The sequence below is a fragment of the Rousettus aegyptiacus genome, unplaced genomic scaffold (genome assembly GCF_014176215.1).
Source record: "Rousettus aegyptiacus isolate mRouAeg1 unplaced genomic scaffold, mRouAeg1.p scaffold_m13_p_9, whole genome shotgun sequence".
NCBI lineage: Eukaryota > Metazoa > Chordata > Mammalia > Chiroptera > Pteropodidae > Rousettus > Rousettus aegyptiacus.
In genome coordinates, this window is record NW_023416312.1 from 34,098,826 (window position 1) to 34,124,157 (window position 25,332).

General features: G+C 38.1%; 1 protein-coding gene and 1 pseudogene across 5 annotated transcripts in view; one reads left to right on the forward strand and one right to left on the reverse strand.

The window, feature by feature from the left end:
• Positions 1-219: 219 nt before the first annotated feature.
• PHF8 (PHD finger protein 8) overlaps positions 220-25,332 on the reverse strand; it is a 92,553-nt gene continuing 67,440 nt past the window's right edge. For all 5 annotated transcript variants that reach the window (XM_016137327.2, XM_016137329.2, XM_036226665.1 and 2 more), the window contains 3 exons: positions 7,589-7,698; positions 3,587-3,923; positions 220-2,710 (listed from right to left, as the gene is read on the reverse strand). In XM_016137327.2, the coding sequence (XP_015992813.1) occupies positions 2,622-2,710; positions 3,587-3,923; positions 7,589-7,698 (536 nt within the window). In that variant the 3' untranslated portion in view covers positions 220-2,621. The remainder of the gene's footprint in view (positions 2,711-3,586; positions 3,924-7,588; positions 7,699-25,332) is intronic.
• Positions 24,408-24,526, forward strand: LOC118608560 (annotated as a pseudogene).

The window sequence follows — 25,332 nt, forward strand, 5'->3', positions numbered from 1 at the left end:
TTCTGGTGTGTGAACTGTGTCTCTTATGAGGGCAGGGATTCTGTCCCCTCTCCACCTCAGGTATATGGTCGGGAACCAGAGGAGTGTTAAGTTGATGGGAGGTGAGTCAGAGACAACGTAAAGATAAGGCAGCACTCCTGGACTCCTGGACCCCATACCACCACCACCACCACCACCACCACCACCACCACCACAAAAAAATAATGCCAAGCAAAAGAATTGCCAAGATAAATCACTTTTATCTCTATAGGAAAGGGAGGATCTAGAAAAAAAATATAAATTACATTAGTAACACAACATAAGAAAAAAAACAGGGGAAAAAAACAAGTATGTATGATGCTATTCTAACCTGTTTATAAAAAGGCCCTGCATCAGAAATTCACAATCCTACCCACTTCTAAAAATATATTTAGACATGTACAGAAGCGGTGGGCTTGTTTTTAAATTGTTTGCTTTTTTGTAAAAATATATTAAAGGTGAATAGAAATCCTCTCTCCCTGCCCCCTATCCTACCCCCAGCTCTGTGCTGGGTATTGGATACCAGAGGTAACTCTCTCACCATGTTCTAAACCTTGGTTACTGCAACTCCCAACCCCTCCCCAACTCACTTCACTTAGAACCTGAAACATTTTTTTAAAAAGCACAACTAGCCTCTTTGGAAAAGCATAACTCTGAGGGTAAACTTGCTTTTCATTTGAAACACAAAACAACAAACAGGAAGCTCTGAGAGCCCAACTAAACTAAACAGAAACCCGGTCAAATGGAGGTTGGGTTTCAGCTCCACAGAAACTTCTAACAAAGAAACAGAGAGGAAAGAGGCCTGGAACTTGGGGGATTTGCTAGCAATTAGCTGCCTTTGAAAGATCAAGGGGGGCTTGTTAATGGGCAGAAGGGCTGGGGTCCGGGTCTTGGTTACAGCAGTCAGGGCCTAGTCACGCAGTAGCCTACAGAGACACAAGCTGCCCCCTTTCCCTCCCATCGGTACCCTCTGCTGCCTTGAAAACCCCAAGCAAAGCTAGGCAGAAACTGAGAGGAGGGGAGTGGGGACTTCACGTGCTAGTGGGGAGGTAGCCAGGCTTTTTGCCTTTGGTGTGACTAGATGGAGGACTGCTTGGCCCCTAGGGTCCCCAAGATAGAAAAAGCAAATGGGGCTAAGGGACCTCTGATTCCAAGGAAGGAGAGTAGATCTGGACTGTGGAGAAAAAGACAAAATGGAGACACAAAGACGACAAGGGAAGTTTCACATATTCCCTGTGGCCTGCATGGTAGCTGTTAAGTTCCCCAGAAGCAATGGGCAAACTGGGGTGAGGTTGGAGGGAGGGGCACATTCTCCATTCAATCCAGGTTACCACAGAGGCAGGACTGGTGGAGAGAGAGGGAGTTGGGAGAAGGGGAGGGAGAAAGGTGGGCACTGTCTGGTCAATAGAGACACACACAAATGGAAGAGGGGGAGGGGAGGATCAGATGATCTGTTCCTTTACAGATGGGCACCTCTTCTCCTAGGCTTGAGCTCCTGCACTCTGCTTGAGCATTAACCTGACATCTGGGAGTACTGAGGCACAGGAGCAAAGATGTGAGTTCTGAGGTCTTCAGATCAAGACACTAGGTAGGGAAAGAAGCAGGAAGACTCCTGATGGATAACCGGGGGCTGAGCAGTCCTGCCACATCCTCCCCAGAAGGTCCAGGTGAAGGGAACAGGCTGTAGAGCCCAGGTTATCTGCTTCAGTGGCAAGTGTTTTCAGGCTTTTAGGAGATGGTTTTTCACCTGCTGGGACCCAGCCACAGCCACGTGGATAATGTTCTGCAGGACCTCAAAATCCAGGCAAATCCCTGGAGCTCAGCATGGGATGGGGGCTTCACCTCTAGCCAAAAGTAGCTTCCTTCAATGGGCTACAAAGTCATGGTCAAAGGCTTGGGCGTCGGTCCTCTCCCAACCTTGAGAAGTGACAGGAATCTCTCCCCAAAGATGAGTGAAGTCAGCCCATGGCCTTTCTGGAAATGGCCCATGATGGGGCAGTACGGAGACTCTTGGCTCTCCTCTTTATTTTCATGCGGTATTTGGCAAGAGAAGGCAAAGGCCAGACCCTTCCCCCAGGAACGAGTCTTGAATGGGATACATCTACTGGACTGGGGAGGGGAAGGGGAAGAAAGAATGGGCAGAGGTGGGCAGCCTTCTGGAGACAGGGCTGGAGTTGTGGAAAGTGCTGAGCACTGGGCCTTCCACTTCATGACCCAGGAAATACCAAGGGGCCCAGAGTCTCCTCATGCCTCTCCTCATCCTGCCTTATGGCTCTAGGTAGACATGAGAGACAAGGCTAATGAAAAGAAAATGGGTTTGAGCAGCAGAAAAGAGGGTTCTAGTCAGCTGGAAACTTCTCCCATTTATCTGTGACTCAGAGGTACGGAGAAGGAAGGCAGGATACTTTAGTGGAAGTGGGGAAGGGAGTTGGGAGTCAGTAAAGGGGACCGTGGGGGAGTCTCTGCCTTTGGTCAGTTCCAAGAAAGCAGGACAATGCGCCTCAGCACCTTGTCCGGGGCAGACAGGATCCAGGAGTGCCCCGAGAGTTGACAACGGAGAAGGCAATGGGGGTGAAGGGGTGAGGGGCAGAAGACAAGGGAGTTCACAGAAGTAGTTTGCCATTTCTGTGGATTTTCAGGATACGGCCGAGTCTCTGCTTTGCTGTGGCCAGGCCCTTTTTGGGACGCTTTCCTGTGGGGGAAGGGAGAGGTAAGCAAAGGCTATGGCAAGGGCTCCAGCAGCATCTCCAACATCAACTGTTCTAAGGCCACCCCCGTCCCTTTTCCCCTGCCACTGAGTTTCCACATCCTTACACCTGGCCTCAGGTCCATCTTGGGCAAGAAGCCCTCCTTAACTACTTTCATTCACGACCGCATGCCTTGGCTCTTCTTTCTATGACCTCCTGCAGCAGCTATGGACTCCCTGGTTAGTCTGGTTCCTTTCCTCCACTGATTTCTTATGTTCCAGTAATTTTCCTTCCCAAGTTCTTCAAGGAGATGATTGTGCCTGCCTGTCCTCAAGTGCCTGACAAATGTCTGGCTAGTGATTATAGCTCAGTATCCTTGAAGTTGCCACCCCCAGGGCCTTGTTTCATTAGAAACCCCCATCCTCCTTACCCCAATGCCACATCAACCTCACCCCGCCTCGGCTTTGAGGGCCAAAGTGAGGAAAAGGAAGGCTTGAGTCCTCTTCCCCTCCCCACATCAAATCGCCTCGCATGTCCAATGTGATCTCCATATTCAATCAACTTATCTCTTCTCTCTCCATTCCCCCTGCCAGAGCCCCAGCCTCTCTTCACCACAGTTTGAATCTCTGTAAGCGCCTCCTTCTTAGACTTTCTACCTTCAGCTCAGCCTCTATTCTGGCCACCAGAAGCATCTTTCTAAATCCATCTGAGCTTATTTCTGCGTAACACCAGTCAATGTCTCTTCATGGACTATGAGATCAATTCCAAGCACTTTAGGTTGGTCACCAGTGTCCCTCCCAGGTATTCTCATCTACCAGAGTTCATAGCGTTTGGAGCTGGTGGCCTTAAGATCCTTCTTAGTTACCATAAGGCAATTGTACCTTGTCCTGCTTGATTGCTCTGGGAGCCAACTGAAGGGCGCCGCTGGGTCAGGAAGACACCGGGGGCCATGGGTGTGGTGCTGCGGTTTGCCTGGGCCATGCCAAAAGCATTGGGACGAGCTGTATACTCGTGGTCAGCAAGACTTCCTGAGAGGGCCTCTTGTTTAGGCTCAGGAGGAGGTAGGGGTGAGGAGGAGGTGAGAAGCTGGGGTGTAGTGGCCAAAGTCGGGGCTGGTGCTGTCACGCTGAGACTGGACTCTTGAGGGCGAGGCTGTTCTACCTCCTTCAACAGAGGCTTCTTCTTGATATATTTCTTCTTTTGGGCCTTCTGCAGCTCCTGAAACATAAGCCAAGTAGAAGTGGAGAATTCAGGAGTGGAGAAAAGAGAATTTCCCAGAAAGGAAACTAGATAATGATCGATGTGGTTCTGCAACCCACCCCCACCCAAGTCTAGCCTGGATGTATGTATACACAAACATACAGGCCTTCCAGTACCCAAGACCATCTCTTTGGTACCATCCATCCTTAAGTCATCACTGTCACTAATCAGTACAGTGGCAATAGGAAGGTAAATGAGTTCAGAGACTTGGGTTTTGGTACTAACACTGTCAGTTTTATGAAGTGGATTATGGACATTTCTAATAATAATAGCTAAATTTATGCCAGCAGCTGAGGTACTTTATATACTTCACCTCATTTACTCTTCAGAGCAGCCCTGAGAAGGAACATCCCTCAGTTTACAGATGAGAAAACTGAGGTGCAGGGATATTAAGTATCCTGAGCTCAAAACCTCACAGCTGAAAAGTTGTTTGGTCCAGGATTCAACCAGGTTTATCTAAACACCCACCCTGCACACTTCTCAAAATGGGACATCTGAGAGTAAAAGAATAGTAGTAGGTTTGGGATGAGATAAATTTGGGTTCAAATCTAGGCTTGTACTCCCTATGTTGGATGACTTTGGTCAAGTTACTAACCTTTCTGAATCTCAATTGTCTCATCTGTAAAATAGGCAAAATAATATCTGTTTTTCAGGATTGTTGGAAAGATTAAATAATGACATAAAAACATGTAGTACATAGTAGGTACTCAATAAATGGTAAACTATTATTCTATCTTCATCTCTTACGATGGTATATCTTCCTCTTGCTGGTCTTTTTCTTTTAATAGAGGACTTGACAATCCTCCAGGTCACTGGTCTTAAAACCTTAATCTGGGATGGAGAGAATAAGGAGTTGTGTAACTTCTCTCAATATCTTGGATTTCATCCATCCATTGCTCTGTGGATTTACTATCCACTGGTTAGTGGGTACCTGTAGAGTGGACATCTGGAGCCCTGAGAACCTGGAAAGGTTCTGAGATGCTGAGAGCATGTGAATGACTTCACCTTCTGTAATGCTACACAGCCACACAGACCAACTCAGTGATTACATTTCTTTGCCTTCTCTTGGCAACACAGGCCTGCTCCTGCCTTCAGAAGATCTGACAGGCTGTGGCTACCATAGGAAATTCTGGTGGACAAGAATAATAATATTAGTAATACATGCCAGGCACTGTTCTGTAATTTAACTCATTTAATATTCTTATGATATATTAGAAGAATTATAATCCCATTTTTAGGAGAAAAAACCATGGCAAGGAGAGGTTGAGTCATTTCCCCAAGATTATAGGACCAGTAAGTGGCAAATCTGGGACTCAGACTCAAGCCATTTGGCTTGAGAATCTTTTTTCAGCCACACTGTTATTCCACTCAGAGTAGAAACTGCATTTCTGTTCCCATTTCTCTCATCTGAATCCAGAAATTATCTGTTCACATATAGATCATGTAGCTTAAATTTTTCTACCTTTGTTACCTATTTACTTCTCATATAATTCACCCAGATTCCCCCACAGAAGGCTAGACTGCCTTTATGACAAGGCTCTTTGACTTTGGCAAACTCCCTGGCCTGACATTCATGGTCTTCCTCAGTCTGGCCACATACACCTAGCCCACCCACAACAATAATGATGAAAAGCTAACATGTCTGTAATATATATACTCAGTGGCAGGTGCTGTTTTCAGAGCTTTTACATATATTATCTCATCTAATCCTCACAGTCTACAGAGAAACTGAGGCACAGAGAAATTAAGTAATTTTCTCAGTGGTAGCGCAAGGATTCAAACTCTGGCAGGCTGGCTCCATAATCCATTTTTTAACCTCTATGTATCCTGCCCTACTCCTCAACATGAAGCCTCCAATCCAGAAAGATCTGCTCATTCATTCATTCAGTCAGTCACTCACCCACCACTGACTAAACATATGCTTAGTATACTGGGGATACCAAATTAAATTAGATATATCCCCACCTTTGAGGCACTTACAGTTTAATAAGGGCCACGGAAGTACACTTACAAGTACCATGAGAGAATGCTATGGAAGCATAGAAGGATAATGAAATATGTTGGTGGTAGATGGTGTGAATGGGTGTTAGGTAAGGCATTTGAGAAGAGGGCATAATTCCCAATGGGCGGAGGGAACAGCTTACGTATGCAAAGCCACAGAAGCATGAGATAATCTGCCACACTCAGTGAACTACAAGTACTATAGTAAAATGGTATGGCTGGTGTAAAGGGCATGCATGAGGGGGCTAGCAGGAGGTCAGGGAGGAGAGGTGACCAGAAGAGACCCAATCAAGAAGGACTTGTGTGCTGTATCAAGGAAGGAGTTCTCTTCTCCTGGAATGCCTCCCTGTCCCCTCCAAAAGCTTCATCTGCAAAACCCCTGCTCAATTTCAAAACCTCTTCTTTGAGGTAATTCTTGATCAACTCAAACAGAAGCAAGCTCCTTAGAAGGCACTAAGAGTAGTTTTCACACTTTTAATTAATTTATCTGTTTATTTAAAGCAGTAGAAATTCATTTTTTTTTCAAATTACATTTTACATGGTGCTATAGGATACAGATAACAGAGACGTTCAGGTCAAAGAGGGGCCGACTGGACTGCTTGGTCTCTGTTGGCTCACAACAGTAGCATCTGAGACACTTATAAGTAACTCTAAAGCACCAGAGAACATATTAAAAACAGCATAATATTAATTTTTTTTTAAATAGGGTATAATTGCTGAATTATATAAACATTTAATTATTTCATTTTATTTAAATAATAAGTAACATGAGTTAGAGGATATGAGTTTGAATCTTGTCTCCTTCATTTACTGGCTTTATTATCCTGGACTAGTCACTTAAAGAGAGCTTCATTTTCTTCACCTGTAAAATGATGAAAATATCACCTATTGCAGGGGTATTGGGCAGATCATATGAGACATTGTACATGGAAGCACCTAACATAAAACAGATGCTCAATAAATGTTCTAAGCTATACAATGTACCATGAGAAGCTAGGGGGATGTCGACAAGGAGAGAACCAGATTCCCCTCCAACTGCTCAGAGAGTTGCTGAGTCCATTATACAAATTAACGAACTCTGCAAACTCTAACATGGTAAAATGTTAACTTGATTCTAGTGAAGTGACCCTTTAGGATAAAAATTAGGGGGTGAAGTTTTCTTGGGAAGCAGGGGGTGAATATCAAGGCGACAGTGGTATAGAGGACAAGAAAAGCCTCTCTTAAAAAGTAAATTTCAATACTGGTGAGTAGTTGAGTATACTCAGTTGAGTTACCTCCTTGGGGCTTTAGCTGAAGGTAAATGCTATTACCGGAAGGACAGACCTGGTCCCTCCCATCTGAGAGGATTTTACACATCCAGAAAAGCAAGGGTTGTCCTCTGGTACTCTATTTTCTTTCACCCTAAATCATGTCAACTCTGTGACTTGTGGTAGTAGCTTGTTATTGAGTTGGGATCTGAAGGATATAGGAAGGACTAGGATACTATTATGGATAAAGATAAAAGGTTACCCACGCCCCAATGAAACAACAATGGGATCCTGAGAACTCAAAGGTCTGAGCTTTGAGGCTCTAAGTCAAACTAGGATCAGTAGCAGGGCCATTCCCTGGGTGTTAGCACCTACCTGCTGGGCCAGTTTTGCAGCTGCTGCAGCCAAGCCTGTCTCAATGGAAGCAACCCGGGTCCCCTCACGCACAGGACGGTCTTGCTTCGGAAGAGTTGGGGTCACACGGGCTGCAGAGGAAATAGGGTAAAGAATGCCAACCATATTTCCTACCTTTGAGCCCACCAAAGAAGACCTCATTGGTTTTCCTGCTTCCCATCAGTTAAGAAGCTAATTCGCAAATACCTAAAGTACAAAAAGCACAGACTTATAAAAGGATAAAAGTTAACCTCCCTGAATTGGCATTTAAGGTAGTCTATGGGTTGCTCCTGGCCTATCTTCCTCACCAACCTTATTTCCACACCCATATTCTCAGCTTCTCCAGACAAAATGGTTTCCTTATTATATCTTCAGAATATGTACAGCTCATCCTCTCTCCCTTCATTATCACCATCCACACTACCTGGAGTACCCTCTTCCCTTTTGTCCACCTCTTCAAAACCTGCCCATCCTTGAAAGATAAGCTGAAATCAACCTCCTATGCGAACCTCTAGGACTTCTCTGGCTCACACTGACCTCTCCTTTCCCTGAACTTATAATATATACAAGTCATTTAATACATAGCACATATTATCTTACCTCATTCTCTAATGTTGATGTGTGTTGTTTTATCTACCAATCTGGCTATGAGCTCTTGAAGATCATCTTCTTGTATAATCCTTTTATAATGCCTTAACAATCTTGCATCAAAAAATAGTTACTCATCCCACTTTTACATAAGAAGTGAATTTCGGTATAACCAAACAGCCCTAGATGATGAAAACTTTTCTTTACAGAAGAATGCCAGCTAATAAATGTAGAAGGAATGACAGAATTAGAAAATCACAGGTTTGCAAGCCCTAATGAAACGACCGATTCTAGGGCACTTAATAGTCACCTAGTATCGAAGTACTGCTTCACTGATTACTTGCTAGTCTCAAGAAGAAAAAACCAACTTGACAAAGGTGAGATCAGGAAATCCCCCCTTAACTAAGTATTAATCTACTGTCACTAATAGTGAGACAGACAACTTCATGTATCTCCTGATGAAATGTAATAGGAAATTCACAGCATGATTTGGGAAGTAGTTTTGTCAAAGATCTAAAATCAAGTAAGCAGTTCTGATTACTTCCAGTTTTTAGGAAACACAGAGAGAAAAGAACAAGTTAAATGACACCATGAGAAAAGAGACATTCCAAGATAACTGGCCTGGTTTCATTAAAAGGACAATGTCACATGGAAGAAAACAAATATAGAAGGTGGAATGTGCTACAGGACAATCATACCAGTTTTTTACAACAAATCAAAAGCATAAAATAAAAAAGTGGGAGTGCTCTAGATTAAGAGTGACTTAAAAGGCATGACAGCCAAATGCCACATGGACACTCTTTGGATCCTGATTTAAACAAATCCACTGTAAAATTACTTTTTTTAGTTAAAGACAACTGAGGAAATTTAATTATGGACTTAGTACTAGATAACATCAAGATTATTATTAAATTATTATTAATTTTGTTATGTTTGATAACAGGACTGTGCTTATGTGAGAAAATGTCCATATTTTTTAGAGATGTATACAAGTATGTAGGTAGAAGAAGGGAATGACACAGTATCTGGGATTTGCTGTAAAGCATAGACAATTTTTTTTTAAAAAAGAAGTTACTGATGAATCAGATATAGCAAAATCTTGATAACTGTTGAATCTCAGTGATGGGTGTACGATAATTCATTGCACTATTCTATTTTTAATTAAAGAAAAAGAGCAATGTTACAGAAAAGAAGAGGTGGTAGTGGTACTGACCTAGTTTTAAAGATTCCTTGGTTGGTTAGCTATTATTATTACAAAAGAGACTTCCTATATAAACGTGTGGATTCTAGAACAGACAGTTCAGGAGGTTGAAGTCTTCTTTAATAGTGATTTTTTTTTGTTTATAAAATGATCTAAAGCAAATCTAGCAAAAATGTTAATGCCCAATTTTCAGTTATGAATTCATCAGTATATTTTATATTGTTCTCTATAGTTTTGTAAGTGCAGTGGTTTTAAAACAAGATCCAGGTTCTATTAATAGGTGGGACCTATGTTCCCTCCTACTGAATCTCAGCAGGCTCATTTATAGCCTATAGTATGTGGTGAAAGTGATACTGCAAAACTTCTGGGGCGATGTCAGAAAAGGCAATTTGTTTCTACATTGCTTGTTGGAGCACTAACACTTAGAGCCCTGAGCAACTATGTAAGAAGTATGGTTGCCTTGAGGCCACCAGGCAGTGAGGAAGCTAGACACATGGAGAGGCTACATGGTGCCACTCTGCTTGGCACTTCTAGTATCCGAGTCCTCCCAGCTCAGGCACCAGATATGTGAGTTAACAAGACTTCAGATGATTAAAACTTTTGGCCATTAAGTGACCCCTAGCCTTCAAATATTCCCAGCTGAAACCTTAGACAAAATGGAGTAGAGATAAGTTGCTCTCATTGTGCCTTTTCCAAATTCCTGACCTATACATTATATGGGCAAGTTGATGTTTCAAGTTGAAAACAACCTTTTTGTTTGAACCTGATTTGGGAAAAAAGACTATAAAAGAAATTGTGGGAGTGACGTCAGAAGCATTGTGGCATGAGGGATCTCCCCTGATCTCTTCCCTTCAAATTACAACAGGCTGAATACCTACAATCCAACGAATAACACCCAACCCACACACAAGCATGTCTGAGAGATCTGTGCATCAAGAAATCTAAGGGTGGGCCAATCGCGTGAGGCAGGGTCATGGAAAGGGAAAGAGGATCAAAGACGGACAGGCAAAAGGCAGCCAGAGCTCCATGCGGGTTGAGGGAGAGGGAGGAATTATGAGGCATTTTTTTTGGTTGTTGTTCTTTGAAGCTCTAAACAGTCCTATCTGAGTAATTCGCATATTCCATGCAACAGAGCCGAGAACAGGGCAGAAACCGAGTGTGGAGGGGTACCAGATTTGTCTTAGCAATCGGCATTGCTAGGCAGAAAGCTGAGTCATGGAACCTGGCCCCCTCCCTTTACCATCCCAGAATGCGCACCCCCCATCACCATACCCTCCCAGAGCCCCAAGGGAATTTGCAGCAACCAGAACTGAAATACACACTGCAGTCTCACAATGACAGAGACAGAGATATAGAAGCAAGGCAGCTGAAGCTTGAAGGCCAGTATTACTGGAAGGAAAACAGTCATACACAACACTGGCCTACCCCAATTCACTACATCCCCACCCAGTCAGGCTGATTTGGAAAGAAGCAAAAAAGCATTGCATCTGACTGTTGGCACAGTATAGGGACTTCAGGGCCTTTTCAGAGGCTTGGACACCCATTGCCCTTCACATTCAACCATAGGGATGGAGCCGTGAAACTAAGGCAACATGGTCATAGAGGAGATACACACCTCTCCAGAGAATAAAGGGCATTTTCAACCTCAAAGCACACATTCAGGAGGGCACTACTTACTGGAAATCAGGAGAAAAACCTCTTCTTACCAACCTGCTAAAGAGAGATCACTATATAATAAATTTTCTTTTTAAAGCAGAGTACATTCCCATTAATGCCTAGGCAGAAAAATAGTCCATGAAATATCACTAACAACCAAGGTGACAAGGTAGCTCAGAAGGAAAATGAAAAATCTCCAGAAAATAAACTTAAAGATATAGAAATATGCAATTTCAATGATAAAGAATTCAAGATTGCAGCTCTGAAAAACTCGACAAGATGCAAGAAAATTCTCACTGACAGTTCAAAGAACTTAGAAAAAAATCAACAACCAACAGGAATAGTGCACCAAAAAGATTTAAACTCTAAAAAAGAACCAAATAGAACTTCTGCAGATGAAGAACTTATTAAAAGAGATGAAGAATAAAATAGCAAGCTTAGGAAATAGAGCTGACCAGATGGAGGAAAGAATTAGTGATATCGAAGACAGAAATCTGGATATGGCACAGATGGAAGAAGAGAGAGAATTGAGAGTGTAAAAGATGAAAGAACTTTTACAAGAACTATCTGACACCATCAGAAAATACAGCATAAGAATAATGGATATACCAGAAGGAGAAGATAGGGAGAAGGAAACAGAGAGCCTATTCGAAAAAGACATAACACTTATCATGTCCTTATAAGAGACAGAAGGGAAAAATACAGATACACATGAAGAGAAGGCAATGTGAAGATGGAGTATAGAGAGACTTGAAGATGCTGGCCTTGAAGACTGAAGTAATGTACCCGCACAAACTGAGTGTGGTGGCCACCAGAAGCTGGAAGAGGAAAGAAATGGATTCTTCCCTAGAGCCTCCAGGGGAAGCTTCCCTTGGCCCGCTGACACTTTGATATCAGTGCAGTGATACTGATTTGATTTCCTGGCTTCTACAACTGTAGGAGAATACTTAGGATACAATAGTAAGAATACTTAGGATACAATAGCTTTTTAGAGGTTAAAATCTAATGTTAAGCTACCAATTCATATTGATCTGAAATGAAGGGAACCAAAATTTTGCTACGCTGAAATTGCTTTGGGAGATATAGATTTTCAGGTGTTTATTAAGAAAAAGATTCAGGAAAAAACCTTTGACCCTCATCCCTCTCTTATGCAAAAGAATCAGATAGAAACCTGCTTCAGGAGGAATCTTAAAATGCTACCTTGGCCTAAATTGAATTAAGTATACTAAATAAGAGGACATAAGGCTGGTGCCTATTAGCAAGATACACCCTGTGGCCCGTTGTTTGAGTTACCATGCAAGAATCTTCCTGCCACGTATGTTGCACTCTTCTTCAACTAAATTGTTTACTCTCACTTCTGAAATCTAACACTCCTTCCACGCTTTTCTCCTTTGTCCAACAATGTTTTATATACCTAATATTGTTGCCTCACTGTCACTGGAATTTTCATGCTTATATAAATGCCCTGAGAGCATATATTAAAATTCTGATTTACTTCTGTTTAAAAAAAAAAAGGCCTAACACTTATCAATATATATGCTCCCAACTAGGGAGCACCAAAATATATAAAGCAACTATTAACAAAACTAAAGGAGAAACTGACAAAAACACAATTATAGTAAGGGACCTAAATACCCAAATGACAGGTATAGATAGATCATCCAAACAAAATCAATAAGGAAATATCAACTTGAATGACACATTAGACTAATTGGACATAATCAACATTTACAGAGCTCTTCATCTCAAAACATCAGATTATACATTTTTCTCTAATGCCCATAGAACATTCCCAGAGACAGAACATACACTGAGACAAAAAACAAGCCTCAACAAATTTAAGAAGACTGAAACCATTCCAAGAATATTTTCTGTCCATAATGCTTTGAAACTGGAGATCAACTGTAAAAAAGAATGCAAGAAGAACCACAAATATATGGAGATTAAACAACATGCTACTAAAGAACAACTGGATCACAGAAGAAATAAAAGGAAAGATTAAGACATACATAGAAACAAACAAGAATGAAAGTATAACATATCAAAACTTTTGGGACACAGCAAAAGCAGTAATAAGAGGAAAGTTCATATCATTACAGGCCCATTCAAAGAAATAAGAAAAATGCCAAATACACAACCTAACACTATGTGTTAAAAAAATAGAGAAAGAAGAACAAATGAAACCTAATGCCAGAAGATGAAAAGAAATAAAAATTAGGACAGAATTAAATGAAATTGAGAGGAGACAAAAAAAAATTAATGCAACAAATAAGTGGTTCTTTGAGAAGATCAAAAAAACTGGCAAAACCCTGGCTAGACTCACTAAGAGAAAAAAAAAGATACAAACAAAATCAGAAATCGAAAGATATTACAACATATACCACTGATATACAAAGCTTCACATAAGAATACTATGAAAATTATATACTACCAAATTCAATAACCTATAAGAAATGGACAAGTTCTTAGAAATATACAACCTTCCTAAACTGAATCATGAAGAACTGGAAAATCTAAACGGACCAATCAGCAGTATGGAAATTGAAGCAATCATTAAAAACCTCACAAAAAGTAAAAGTTCAGGACCAGATGGCTTAACTAGTGAATTCTCCTAAATATTCAAAGATGATTTAATTCCTGTTTTTCTCAAACTTTTCCAAAAAACTGAAGAAGCAATACTTCCTAACTCATTGTATGAGGCTAACATTACCCTGATACCAAAACCTGGTAAGGATAACACAAAAAAAGAAAACTATAGACCAATATCTATGGTAAACGCCGATGAAAAATCTTAAACAAAATACTAGCAAATCGAATAAAACAATACATTAAAAATATTATACATCATGACTAAGTGGGGTTCATTCCAGGGCTGCAAGGATGGTTCGACATATGCAAATTGATCGATGTGATACACCACATAAACAAAATAAAGGATAAAATTCATATGATCATATCAAGAGATGCACAGAAAGCATTTGACAAGAAACAGCATCCACATGATTAAAACACTTAATAATAAAATGGGGATGAAAGGAAAGTACCTCAACATAATAAAGCTATATACAACAGACCTTCAGCTAGTATCATATATAATAGTAAAAAACTAAATGCCTTCCTTGTAAGATCAGGAACAAGACAAGGCTATCTGCTCTTACCACACTTATTCAATATAGTGCTGGATATCCTGGCTTTAGCATTCGGGCAAGAGAAAGAAATAAAAGGCATCCAAACTGGGAATGAATAAGTCAAACTATCACTTTTTGCAGATGATATGATTCTCTATGTAGAAAACCCTAAAGACTCTACCAAAAAACTATTAGAAACAATAAACAATAAACAAAAAAACTATTAGAAACAATAAACAAGTTGCAGGATACAGAATCAATGTAAAAAAATCCATAGCATTCCTATATACTAACAATGAAATTTAAGAAAAAGAAATAAAAAACAATTCCTTTTGCAATTATAAAAATAATAAAATACTTATAAGAAACTTAAGAAAGCATGTGAAAGACCTATACACTGAAAACTATAAGACATTATTAAAAGAAACTGAGGAAGATGCAAAGAAATGGAAAGATATTCCATATTAATAGATTGGAAGAATCAACATAGTTAAAATGGCCATATTATCCAAAGCCATATACAGATTTAATGCAACCGCCATCAAAATCCCAAAAGCATTTTTAAAATAAATAGAATTAAAAAATCATCAGATTTGTATGGAAGTGCAAAAGACCCCAATAGACAAAGAAATCCTGAGGGAAAAAGAACAAGGCCAGATGTATCACTCTGCCTGACTTCAAATTAAACTACAAAGTGACAATAATCAAAACACACAGACCAATAGAACAGAACTGAGAGCCCAGAAATAAACTGATATATATATATATATATATATATGAAAATAATTTTCCAAAAAGGAGCCAAAAAATATACAATGGAGAAAAGAAAGCCTCTTCAATAAATGGTGTGGAAAAATTGGAAAGCCACATGCAAAAGAATGAAACTAGACTACTATCTGTCACCATACACCAATATTAACTCAAAATGGATCAAAGACCTAAAATATGAGACTTAAGTCAATAAATTGCATAGGCGAAAGCACAGGTACAAAACTCACGGACCTTGGTTTTTGAGAGGATATTATGAATTTGACTTCAAAAGCAAGGGACTATATCAAACTATAAAGCTTCCCGCACAGCAAAAGAAACCATCAACAAAATAGACACAGCCACCTGAATAGGAGAATATATTTGCAAACAACATCTATGATAAGGGCTTAAGATCCAAAACATACAAAAAACTCATATAACTCAACAATTAAAACAAAAAATACAATTAAAAAATGGGCAGTGAACATGAATAGACACTTCTCCCAGGAAGACATATATGGACAACATACATGAAAAGAATGCTTAATTTCACTAGCTATTAGGGAAATGCAAATCAAAACCACTATGAGATACCACCTCACACCTGTGATAGTGGCTATCATCAACAGGACAAGTAATAACAAGTGTTGGAGAGGTTGTGGGGCAAAAGGATCCCTCATATACCGCTGGTGGGAATGTAAACTGATACAGCCACTATGGAAAACAGTATGAAAGTTCCTCAAAAAACTTAGCATATAGTTACCATATGACCCAGCAATTCCTTTTCTGAGTATTTCCAAAAACATTGAAAATATTTACTGCAAAGATATATGAAGCCTAGACTTTGCAGAAACATGGCAGAGTGAGAGATGTCCCAAATCTCTCCCCTTGAAACAATAATGACCTGAACATCTAAAACTCAACAAAAACACCCAAACTGCACACCAGCACATCTGAGTGTGGGATCTGCACATAAGAGCTACCACAGGTCACAAGCCGAGGTGTTAGGGCATGGACTGGGAGCAAGAAAGAAGCTGCCCATCGCAGCCTCTGGAGCTCCCTGCAGGAGGAAGGGGAGGGGAGAAGGTGCAGTGACTTCCCTCAACAGCCCTGCCTGGGAGTGCTGTGAGTTCCATGCAGCTGGCAGCAGGAACAAATCATCAGGACAGAAAGCATAGAAGCAAGATGGAACTGCAGAGAAACAACAGTTGATTTTTACCAGCTGGGGTTGTAACTGAGGCTGAGCCACAGCCCCTAACACCCAACCAAGAGGGCCCCTCCCCCATACTCTCCTAGACCAATCATAGAGGAGCCCCAGGGAAATCTGAGTGAACACTGCCAAGACCGTCACTGACACTAACATGGACTGAAACTGAGAGTAGCGAGCATGATTAAACATCTACAAGAAAATAAAAAAGGCATTATTAAGGCTTTATAAAAAGCAGGAATCCAAAAGGCTTAGACATCACCTACTGGAAACCAAAAGAAAAGTGTCTTCTTTGCAACAGGCTAAAGAGAGACCTTTATAAAATAAATCTTCTTTCTGGAATAAGAGTAAAATAAACTTCCATTAAACACCATGAGCAACCAAGGTGACAAGGCATCTCAGAAAGAAAGAGAAAAATCTCCAAAAAATAAGCTTACAGACATAGAAATATGCAACTTAAATGACAGAGAATTCAAGATGGTACCTATAAAAAACACGATGAGATCCAAAACAATTCAAACAAACAATTTCTGGAATTGAAAAAACACCTAGATGAGCAGAGCAAAGAGACTGAAACCCTCAAAAAGAACAGAATAGATCTGGAGAAAAAAAAAGCACACTGGAAGAGTTGAAAAATGAAATAGCAATTTTGGGAAATAGAGTCAAACAAACGGAGGAAAGGATCAGTGATATCGAAGACAGAAATCTAAAAATAAATCAGAAGAAAGAAGAGAGAAACTGAAGAATGAAAAATAATGAGAGAGAAATACAAGAACTAGTTGATACCATCAGCAGAAGAAATATAAGAATAATGGGCATTATAGAAAGCGAGGAAAAGGAACAGGGACTAGAGAGCATTTTCAGACAAATAGTGGATGAGAATTTCCCAAATCTAAGGAATGAGCTGGTGCTTGGAATTCAAGAAGTCAACAGAACAACCAATTATCTCAACCCAAAAAGGCCTTCACCGAAACAGACTGAATTAAAGTTATCAGAAATCAACGACGAAGATTTCTCATGGAGGCCAGGGAGAAAAAAACGGTAACTTATACAGGTAAAGCCATTAGATCATCCTCAGACTTCTCAGCACAAACCTTACAAGCCAGAAAGAAATGAAATTAAATATTTAAACTATTAAGTGAAAGGAACTTCCAGCCTAGAATAATGTATCCAGCTAAGCTCTACTTCAGATATTAAGGAGAAATTAAGATTTTTCCAGATATACAAAAATTGAGGGAATTCTGCACTGTGAGGACTGCATTTTATTGCACTACAGGAAATATTGAAAGGGGTCAGCTCACCTAAAACAAAATGAAAAAAAAAATACATAATTAGGAGTAAAGTGACTATCAGGCAAATAGAAGCAGAGGAGTGCAACCCTTACTAAGAACAGGACATTATAAGGTTAAATAATAAGAAGGGAATTGTTATAACAAGATAGTAATGAACGTTGGACATACATAGGAATAAAGTGAGATAACAATGACTGAAAATTGAAGGAGGATTCAAAGATCCAAATTCATAAAGAGGAGTGGAGATCAGACACGCGCAGAAGAAAATGGATGACTGTATATATATAACTATCCTTTACATATTTGTAATGGTAACTGCACACCAAAGTTTCAGAACCTAAGTATATAATATAAAGCAAGAGGTACATGGGGTAAATGGGGTCAAATATAGGGGGGTAAGGGGAGGGTGAAGTGGATAAGTTGGATGAAATATATGGTAGCTGAAGGAAACTGGACTTTGGGTGGTAAACACACAAGAGGATACACAGATGTCAAATTATAATGTACATCTGAAAATTATATAATTGTATTAACCAATGTTACCCCAATACACTTTATTAAAAATAAATATTATTAAGAAAAAAAAGATATTTGAACCCCTATTTTCTCTGCATCATTATTCCTGGTTTCCAAGACATGGAAACAACCAAAGTGCCCTTCAATAGATGATTATATAAAGAAGATGTGGTACATATATTCAATGGACTACTACTCGGCTATAAGAAAAGATAAAATACTGCCATTTGTGATAACATAGATGGATCTTGAGATTATCATGGTAAGCGAAATAAGTCAGACAATAATAGTTGAAAACCATATGATTACACTCTGATGTGGAATATAAAACTAAAAGGAACAAACATTCATGACAAACAAACAGACTCATGGACATGGGCAGTAGATTAGTGGTTACCAGAAGGAAGCGGGGAGAGGGCAGGTAGATAGGGGTAATGGGTGTCAAATATTTAATGACGGAAGGAATTCAAATTTGGGTGATCCACACACAATGTGGTATACATATGACACATTATTGAATTGTACACTTGAAACCTATTTGATTTTAGTTACCAATGTCACCCCAATAATTTTAATGAAAAAAAGAAATTTTGAACATACAGTTAAGAAAATTTGATTATGGAATTGGTATTAGAAGATCTTAGGGAATTATAAACTGTTAGTATAACAAAGGTAGTATGGTTACATAGTAGAGTTCCTTATTCTTAGGAGTTACTTAAGTCTTAAGGGGTAAAATATCAAGTCATGATAGCTATCCATTACTCCGAAGCAGCTCAGCAAAATCTACAGATAGACAGACAGACGTAAATAAATGGATGAAGCAAATACTGCAAAATATTACAACTGTAGGATCTAGTATTGAGAATATGGGCATTTGTGTACTATCCTTCAACACATATGTATGTTGGAAAATAATTAAAAATTTTAAATAATCAATGAGACAGAAATTACCTTGGTTTGAATAAACAAATTATAAAAGATATTTTTGGTATGATTGTGGGAAATTTGAATAAGGACTTGATATTAAATGATATAGGATATAAATGTTTACTTAGGTATCATATAATGGTACTATGGTTATGGAAGAAAATGTCATTTTCATAGAGATGCATATTTAACTATTTAGTATATCATGATGGGTGGCATCTGCAAAAATGGCAAAGTTAAGTATCTCCAACAGTTCATTCCTGAATTAAAAAGCAAAGAAAAAACTAGCAAAAATGTCAGAATAAACTTTTTCATAACTCTGGAAATTAACCAAAGGCTTACAATAACCTAAAAGCATTTATTTAAGAGAAAGAGCTATATCTTAGTAAGAGCAGTGAGCTTTGTGAAATTTTAACTTGCCCTAGACCCATCCAGATCTCCTCAGTCCATCAGTGGCCTTGACAAATAATAGCCCACATTCCCAGTGATGTAGGGAACAGAAAGAAGCTGGAGCCTAGTATCACAAAGCTTCTCCCCATGGGGCATTTATCAAAAATATTTAAAGGCAAATGCTTAATGTCTCAGTTGCTTAAGGTGATGGATAACAGTTGTAGCAAATAAGAGACTAACCCAAAAGCTTAAAAGGAAAAGCTGAGGAATGAGCTACCCGGCAGGGATTAGAAAAGCTCCCCATATTTATGGGAATCCAGAAGGCCATAAGCATGCATAGGGTCTATGTGCATGATCAGAAAAGACTTGAGAAAACCCGAAGCACTCACTTCTGGCTGACACTGAGGCTCTCTGCAAAGCAGGAATTGAATCTTAAGGCAGAGTTGTAAATTGCCTCCCTGAGTGTTGAAGGCATGTACCAACATGCACATAGAGCCCCTTGTCAAGCACTGGGAAATTTACTGGTTCCAGGCATTTAAAGAAATCTCTGTCCAATCATTAGCTGACCATTAAACTGAGTAGGTACTTCAGTGTCCATGAATAAAAATAATACTTTAATGCCTTTTCTAAACTAATCATAAACAAACAAGTAACAGCCAAGTTGCAACAAAACAAATCCTAGGGAATAGAGTGGGGAGTATCTGATTTCTAGAGTTGCCAAATTATTTTAAATGTTCACTTTCCAACGAAATACTGGAAGATATGCAAAGCAATAACAAAGTATAGCCATACACAGGAAAAAAGTAACCAAGAAACACTGTACCTGATTTTGCAAATAAAACTGGACATATTAGACAAAATCTTTATACCAGCTACCTCAAACATGTTTAAAGAGCTAAAGGAGACCATGTATAAAGACCTAAACAATACTATGAACAATTATATGCCAACAAATTGGACAATCTAGAAGAAATAAATAAATTCATAGAAACATACAATCTTATAAACAAAGTCAAGAAGAAACAGAAACTCTGAAGCAACTGATTATTACTAATGAAATCTAATTGGTAATCAAAAAACTCCCAACAAACAAAAGTCCTGAACTGGATGGCTTCACAGGTGAATTTTACTAGCCATTCGAAGAATAATTAACATCTATTCTTCTAAAACTATATCAAAAAATTCAAGAGGAGGGAAGGCTCTCATGCTCATTTATAAGGCCAGCATTACCAGTTCCAAAACTAGACAAAGACATTGCAAAAAAAAAAAAAAGGAAATTATAGGATGATATCCCTAATGAACGTAAATGCAAAAATCCTCAACAAAGTATTAGCAAACCAAGTTCAGTGATACATTAAAAAAGAACATACACCATGATCAAGTTGGATTTATTCCTTGGATACAAGTTGGACCAATATTCATAAATCAATTAATGTGATACACTAAATAAACAAAATTGAAGGATAAAAATAATCATATCAATAGATGTATGAAAAGCATTTGACAAAACCAGCACACATTTATGATAAAAACTCTCAGCAATGTGTGCACAGAGGGAAAATATCTGGACATAATAAAGGCCATATAAGACAAACGCACAGCTAATTTCATACACAATGGGGAAAAGCTAAAAGTGTTTTCGTTAAGGTCAGGAACAAGACAAAGATGTCCACTTTCACCATTTTAATAAAGATAGTATTAGAACTCCTAGCCACAGCAATCAGACGAGCAGGAGAAATAAAAGCCATCTAAATTGGAAAGATGTAAAATTGTCATTATTTGCAGATGATATGTAATTATATAGAGAGAACACTAAAGATTCCATTCCCCTAAATAAAAACTGTTAGAACTGATAAATTCAGTTAAGTAGCAGGATACAAAATTAATATTCAGAAATTGGTTGCATTTCTATACACCAATAATGAACTATCGGAAAAAGAAATTAAAATTATAAGTCACTGAAAAAAGAAAATGAAGAGGATACAAATAAATGGAAGCATATACAGTGCTTCCATAGGAAGAATTTACATTGTTAAAATGTCCATAATATCCAACACAATCTACAGATTCGATTCAATTCCTATCAAAAAGCAATGGCATTTTTCAGAGAATTAAAACAAATAATCCTAAAATTTATATAGAACCATAAAAGACCCCAAATAGCTACAGTGATCTTGAAAAAGAAGAATAAATTTAGAAGTATCTACTACTTGATATCAAACTATAATACAAGGCTATAGTAATCAAAACAGCATGGTACTGGCATAAAAGCAGACACATATATCAATGGAACAGAATAAAGAGTCCAGAAATAAGCCCATGCCCATATGGTCATTTAACCTATGACAAAGGAGGCAAGAATATACAGTGGGGTAAAGACAGTCTCTTCACTAAATCATGTTTGGGAAAACTTGACAGATACATGCAAAAAACTGAAACTGGACTGCCTTCTTACACCATATACAAGAAATTAACTAAAATGGATTAAGATAAATATAAAACCTGAAACTATAAAACTCTTAGAAGAAAACACTTGCAGTAAACTTTTTCACATTGCTCTTAGTAATATTTTTTCTCATATACCTCCTCAGACAAGGGAAACAAAAGAAAAAAATAAACAAATGGGACTACATCAAACTAAAAAGTTTTTGCACAGCAAAGGAAACCATCAAAAAAATGAAAAGATGACCTACTGAATGGGAGAAGATATCTGCCAGTGATACATTTGATTAGGAGTTAATCTTCAAAATGCATAAAGAACTCATACAACTCAACACCAAAAAAACCAAACAATTCAATTAAAGAATGGGTAGAAGACCTGAATAGGCATTTCTCCAAAGAGGATATACGAATGGCCAAGAGACACATGAAAAGATGCTCAAGGTCACTAATCGTCAAAGAATCAACAAACAACAGGTGTTGGAGAGTATGTAGAGAAAAGGGAACCCTCACACACTGTTGGTAGGATTGCAAATTGATGCACCCATTATGGAAATCTGAAATTTCCTCAAAAAAATAAAAGTAGAACTACCTTATGACCCATCAATTTTACTTCTGGGTATTTATCCAAAGAAAAACAAAACACTAATTTAAAAAGATATATGCACCCCTATGTTCACTGCTGCGCTATTTTCAATAGCCAAGAAATGGAAGGAACCTAAGTGCCTATCAATAGACAAGTGGATAAAGAAGTGGTACACGTATACAATGGAATATTACTCAGTCATAAAAAGAATGAAATCTTATAATTTGCTACTACATGGATGGACATAGAGGGTGCCATACTAAGTGAAATAAGAGAAAGACAATTACCACATGACCTCACTTATATGCAGAATCTAAAGAACACAATAAACAAAAACAGAAACAGATTCATAGATAGGCAGAACAAACTGATAGTTTCTAGATGGGAATGGGGTTAGGTGAAAAAAGTGAAGGGATTAAGAAGTACAAATCAGTAGTTACAAAATAGCCAAGGGGATGTAAAGTACAGCATAGGGAATACAGTCAGTAACACTGTAATAACTACATATAATGCTAGGTGGGTACTAGACTACTCAGGGGGATCACTTCTTAAATTATATAAATGTCTAACCACTATGCTGTATACCTGAAAGTAACATAAAATAACACTGAATGTCAACTATAATAGAAAAAATAATAAAATAAAATATGAGAGTGATGTTTTACCAAATAGGGAATACCAATACAGAAATAAGAAGGATCCAAATAGATATGTTAGAGTTGAAAAGTAAAATAACTGAAATAAAAATTTCACTAGAGGGTTTCAACAGATTTGAGCAAAAAGAAGGAAGAATTAGTGACCTTAAAAGACAGGTTAATTAAGATTATCCAGTCTGATGAACAGAAAGAAAAAAGAATGAGGAAAATGAGCAGAGACAAATGCACCTGTAGGATGTCATGAAATTTACTAACATACATATATTGGATTTCCAAAAGGAGAGAGTGAAAGAGACAGACTATTTTAAGAAATAATTGCTAAAACTTTTCCAATTTGATGAAAAACATTAATTTATATATCCAAGAAGTTCACCAAACTCCAAGTTGGATAAACTCCGAGATGACACATAATAACCAAAACTACAAAGAGAGGATCTTGAAATCAGTAAGACAGAAGCGACTCATAATATACAAGGGATTGTCAATAAGATTTACAGCTTATTTATCATGAAAAACCATCGAGGATAAAAAGAAGCGGTATTACATATTCAAAGTGCTGGGAAAAAACCCACTGTCAACCAAGAATTCTAAAGCGAACAAAATGAGTTCATTACTAATAGAGCTGCCCTATAAGAAATGCTAAAAGGAGTTCTTCAAGTAAATCAAATTCATATGACTAATGAGCACTAGAGTAAAGGTAACTAGTAAAGGTAATTACAAAAGAAAGTATAAACATTTTTTTGTTGTACCTAATATTTTTTACTCCTAAATAAAAAGACAGCTGCATAAAGCAATAATTATAACTCTACGTTTATGAGTACATGGTGTATAAAGATGCAATTTATGACAGTAATAGCATATTGAAAAAAAGGAATGGAACTATATAGGAGCAAAGTTTTTATAAACTATTGAAATTAAGTTGATATTAATCTGAATTAAAATGTTATAAATTAAGATATTAATGTTAATCTCTAGGACAATCACTAAGAAAATAACTCAAATATATATAGAAAAGAAAGGAATAGAATGAGACACTAGAAAATAGCTAGACATTAGAAAATAAACACAAAAGAGGGCAGCAATGGAAGAATTGAGGAACAAAAAAAGAAATAAAACAGAAAACAAACAGAAAAATGGACAATGTAAACCTTACTTTGTCAGTTATTACATTGAGTATAAATGGATTAAATGCTTTAACTGGCAGAATGGATAAAAATCCATAATCCTACTATATGCTGTTTACAAGACATACTTTGGATTCAAGACACAAACGCATTGAAAATAAAAGAATAGAAAAAGACATACCATGAAGACATTACCCAAATAAGAAACTGAATGGCTATACCAATCAGACAAAATAGATTTTAAGAAAAAAGTTATTAGAGATATAGAAGAGACATTTTATAATAATAAAAGCATTAATCTATCAAGAAGATATAACGGTTATAAAAATATATGCACCTCTGTCTACGGCCATGCCACCCTGAACAAGCCTGAACCCATCTGATCTCAGAAGCTAAGCAGGGTTGGGCCTGGTTAGTACTTGTATGGCAGACCACCTAGGAAGACCAGGTGCTATAGGCATAAAAAATAAAAAATAAGGGGTTTTAAACTGGCAAGGTCCTTGAAATCTGTGAGGTCGACCAAGGGTTGCCTCGCCTAAACACACACACACACACACACACACACACACACACACACACACACACACACACACACACACACACACACACACACACACACACACCCCCCCCCCCCCCAACAGCAAAAATACATGAAGGAAAAACTGACAGAACCAAAGGAAGAAACAAGTAATTCAACAGTTGGAGACTTCAGTTCTCCACTTTCAATAATGGACAGGACAATTAGAAGAACAATAAGGAAATACAGATTCCATATTTCAAACTTCACTAAAAAGGCCTTGAAATAAAGTATGTGCATATATAGCAAAATGTTCATCATTAAATCTGGGTTATAAACATGGGTGTTAAGATACTAACTGCTCTAATTTTGTGTACATTTGAAAATTTTCACACAAAAAAATTTAAACGTAAAAAGGAAAAATATTTACTGAGTATTTTTATTCTTGTAACCACATTAACTTGATTGTTGTAGCACTGTAGTATACTTAAATATCTTAAAAGGCTAATTTCTTTTCATTTACTTTTTCTATTCCAAGACTCTTTAAACTAATCATACCTGTTTACTTTTTTAAATTACTTTTAGAATGAGTTCCCTACAAAATTCCATTAGTTTTTTTTAACTGGGATAGTGTTAAACATATACATTTAATTAATGACCCTTTACAACACTCATTCTTTGTAACCAGGCACATGGTATACCTCTATGTATTCATGTCTTCTTTTATGTTTCTCAGCAAAGTTTTAAAG